The 3558-nt window shown below is 42.5% G+C and overlaps 1 protein-coding gene across 1 annotated transcript; it reads right to left on the bottom strand.

Annotated features, from left to right (window-relative positions):
- Nucleotides 1–663: 663 nt before the first annotated feature.
- On the bottom strand, nucleotides 664–3062 carry LOC107710965 (gastrula zinc finger protein XlCGF8.2DB-like). The gene is made up of 2 exons (XM_016515862.1): nucleotides 3051–3062; nucleotides 664–2261 (listed from the first exon to the last, which is right to left on the bottom strand). The coding sequence occupies exon 2, from the start codon at nucleotides 2254–2256 to the stop codon at nucleotides 1261–1263; it is 996 nt and encodes a 331-aa protein (XP_016371348.1). The 5' UTR covers nucleotides 2257–2261; nucleotides 3051–3062; the 3' UTR covers nucleotides 664–1260.
- Nucleotides 3063–3558: the final 496 nt, after the last annotated feature.

The raw sequence follows: 3558 nt of genomic DNA on the forward strand, positions 1-3558 counted from the left end.
CAGTAACAAGTAATCTATAATGTATTACAGTTTGGAAGTAACTTGGACAACACTGTATATACTGTATATAAAACAGTTAGGTCTGCTCAAACAATTTATTATTTAAATTAATTATTCTGATTGGATGTGTTAAGGGACGAACGAGACGTGCGGATCCATTTGCAAGCTTTATTTAGGAGACGTGGTCAGAAACAGGCATGGGTCAGACAATGGCAAACTGGTATGTAGAAGACAAGGCAAGAGCAATCAGGTAAACAAGCGTGGGTCAGTCGACGGCGAACGTAATCCAACAGGGCGAGACTAGAGGGATAATCCAGGCACAAAGCAAAGGTCCAGGCAGGGGCAAACAGTATCCGAACAGGGCAAGACGAGAGAGGTAATCCAAAGTACACAGGCAATGATCAGAACACGAGAAAACACAGACAAGGCAAGACTAAGCTAAGACTAGGAAACTTAAATCAGGCTCCGTAAGGTAGCTATCAGCTATAGCAGGGATACACGCTAAACAATACTCTGCGTTGAATGGTGACGTGAGATTTATATAGTGTGTGTTATTGGTAGCAGCTGTGTGTGATTGGTTTCAGGTGAGCTTGTGATTAGTGCAATGGAGCATGGGAAATGTAGTCCAGAGTGATGTGTAACAGTCTGTGTAGTGTGAGAGTCCATCCATAGAGCGGGTGACCTCTGGTCTGGTGGTGAGTGAACGGAAGTTTATAGACCGGATTCGTGACAGGATGCTGTCGGTAATACGCACTTACCTAAAGCTAAAAGAAGTTTTGTGCCTCTAACAAGTGCTTTTGACCACCTTATTGATCTGAATGCTGAAAACACTTGAGGTTTGCCACAGACTTGTCCCACTGCCTGGAATGCAACTGAATGCTTTTTCAAGTGCCTCCATACTTGTAAAAACCGTGGAAAGCTAGGATTAGGAAAGGAAAGGACATGTGGCCAAGTGTGGGATCCCTGATCTTTGTAGAGAATGTCGCTGTAATCTTTACAGACATTGCACATTTAGATGGGACTAAAATCACTGAGAAGCTCTGGTAATACTTTTTTTATCCCACCTCTCCATGTAAAACTAATCCTGTCCGAATAGGACTTAACAAAGAACACAATCAGGTTCTCCCATTTACATGATTTTTCATATGAATATACTAATGTGATGTTTTAATTAGACTGATCACAACTGAATTGTCTTTCTTCAGAGTGAATTTGCAGATGATTGTTGAAATTGCCATTTTCCTCAGTGTGACATGAGGTTTAGAATTTCTTTCCAGAATGAGTTTGCAAATGCCGTTTCATGTTTGTGTGATATGTGAAACTCTTTTCACACTGAACACACTTGTAAGGCTGCTCTCCAGTGTGAACTCTCATGTGAATCTTAAGGTTTCCTTTCGTCATGAAGCTCTTTCCACACTGAGGGCAGGTGAAAGGCTTCTCTCCAGTGTGAATTCTTAAGTGATTATCAAAGTTTGATCTGTGTGAGAAACTCTTTCCACACTGATGACATATAAAACAGTTCTCTCCTGAGTGAATCCTCATGTGAAGATCAAGGTGCGCTTTATAGCTGAAACTCTTTCCACACTGATCACAAACAAACGGTTTCTCTCCAGTGTGAATTGTCATGTGGCCATTGAGGTACTTTTTCTGTTTGAAACTCTTCCCACACTGCGAGCAGATGAACGGGTTCTCTCCGGTGTGAATTCTCATGTGAATTTTAAGACTTTCTTTTTGTGTAAAGCTCTTCCCACACTGTTGGCAAATGTAAGGCTTCTCTCCAGTGTGAATTCTCATGTGAATTGTAAGATTTTCTTTTCGCGTGAAGCTCTTCCCGCACAGTTTGCAGGTGTGAGGCTTCTCTCCACTGTGAATTGTCACGTGGGCATTAAGGTACTTTTTCTGTTTAAAACTCTTTCCACACTGAGAGCAGATGAATAACTTCTCTCCAGCATGGATTCTCATGTGACTGGTAAGGTTTACTTTTAGTGAGAAACTCTTCCCACACTGTTTGCAGGTGTAAGGCTTCTTTCCACTGTGAATTTTCATGTGGGCTTTAAGGCTGTCTTTTTGAATGAAACTCTTTCCACACTGTTGGCAGACATAAGGCTTCTCTCCAGTGTGAACACTCATCTGGAATTCAAGGTTTCTGGTTTCTGTTTTTTGAGTCGGCGAGTAAGTAAAAGATTTTTCCCCAGTCATGAAATCATCTTTCTCTTCCATTTCATTCAGTTCTTGACTCTCCTCTTTCAGTGGCATCAGGTCTAGGGTGAAAAGAAACAAAAACAAGTGAACACCAGTTTAACTGCACCAAGACATGAAAGCCTTCAGACAGTAAAACATCAAATCCAACAATATATATGCTAGATCCTATACACACTAAACAAATGAAAAAGGACACGTCCCAAATACTTTAAAGATGGAATTAGATTGTATAATTTGAAAGATTAGAACGCTAAACAGAATGCTCTGACTTTAGTTTTGTGAAACTATACTACATAAAATATCTGCATGAAGCAGGAGGCGCTCATGGAACAGCAGATACAGCGTTTCCTTGGCTACCGCTGTAAACAAAGCAGTGCAGCGCTTATGAACACTACTGTAGTATGGATTATACAGAGACGAGATGTAAAGAAAATATCTGCTAAACTTTTCTATAGACAGTCAGTTCCCCTCAGAGATACATTCATATAAACTCCCACCCCCAAAATGTATAGCGATTCGTTTAACATCTCAACCAATTTGATTCGTAACATATTTGTATCGATTTTCAACCAGCTTGCGGTGAATCGTTACATCCCTATCAGAAAGTGTAACAAAATCAAACACGCTGGAAACTGTCACAGATCAGCCAGACTCAGTCACCTCCCAATCACAGCAAACACCTTCACCTAAGCACTAATTACACGCACCTGTCACCAATCAAGCACCTCATCAACCAGCCTGCATAAAAGCACACACCTCAGACACCCTCATTGTCCGGTCTCGTACACACGTAGAGGACTCTCTGACTTTACTACTGCTTACATTTGAATACTTCCTGCATTACTTACCTCCTGTGTTCCTCCTAGTGTCTCCTCGTCTCCAAGTGTCTCCTGTTCCTCCTAGTTCCTGGATCGCTGAGGTGTGTGCTCTTCCGTGTGCATTCCAGCTCCTGTAAAGGAAAGGACTCTGATCATTCCACTCATCATATCCTTTAAACTGTTCTACGAACTATACACTCACTGTGTCATCACCTGGATCCTACACCCGTACTCTCTGTGACCAAATAAACTTGATTGATATACTAACCTGTTGCGTCAGACCTCTTCCGTTACAGAAGACCGGACCCCAAACGGATTCAGCAAGCGGCGCCCCCTCTCCCCGTTTTAGTTCTGTTTTTGAAGAGTTTTGTTTTGTTTTTTCCTTGTTTCTCCCCATGGCATGCAATCGGCTGTGTGTTTCTCCGCCCTCGCTCGCCGGGATCTCCCCTTCTACGAGTATGCCGGGGAGTTTTGCAAGCTCGCCGCGGTATCGACGATGGATGATGCCACCCTCAACCCTCTGTTCTGGCTTGGGGCT

This window comes from Sinocyclocheilus rhinocerous, unplaced genomic scaffold, assembly GCF_001515625.1.
Source record: "Sinocyclocheilus rhinocerous isolate Xijiao unplaced genomic scaffold, SAMN03320098_v1.1 scaffold15586, whole genome shotgun sequence".
Classification (NCBI taxonomy): Eukaryota; Metazoa; Chordata; class Actinopteri; order Cypriniformes; family Cyprinidae; genus Sinocyclocheilus; species Sinocyclocheilus rhinocerous.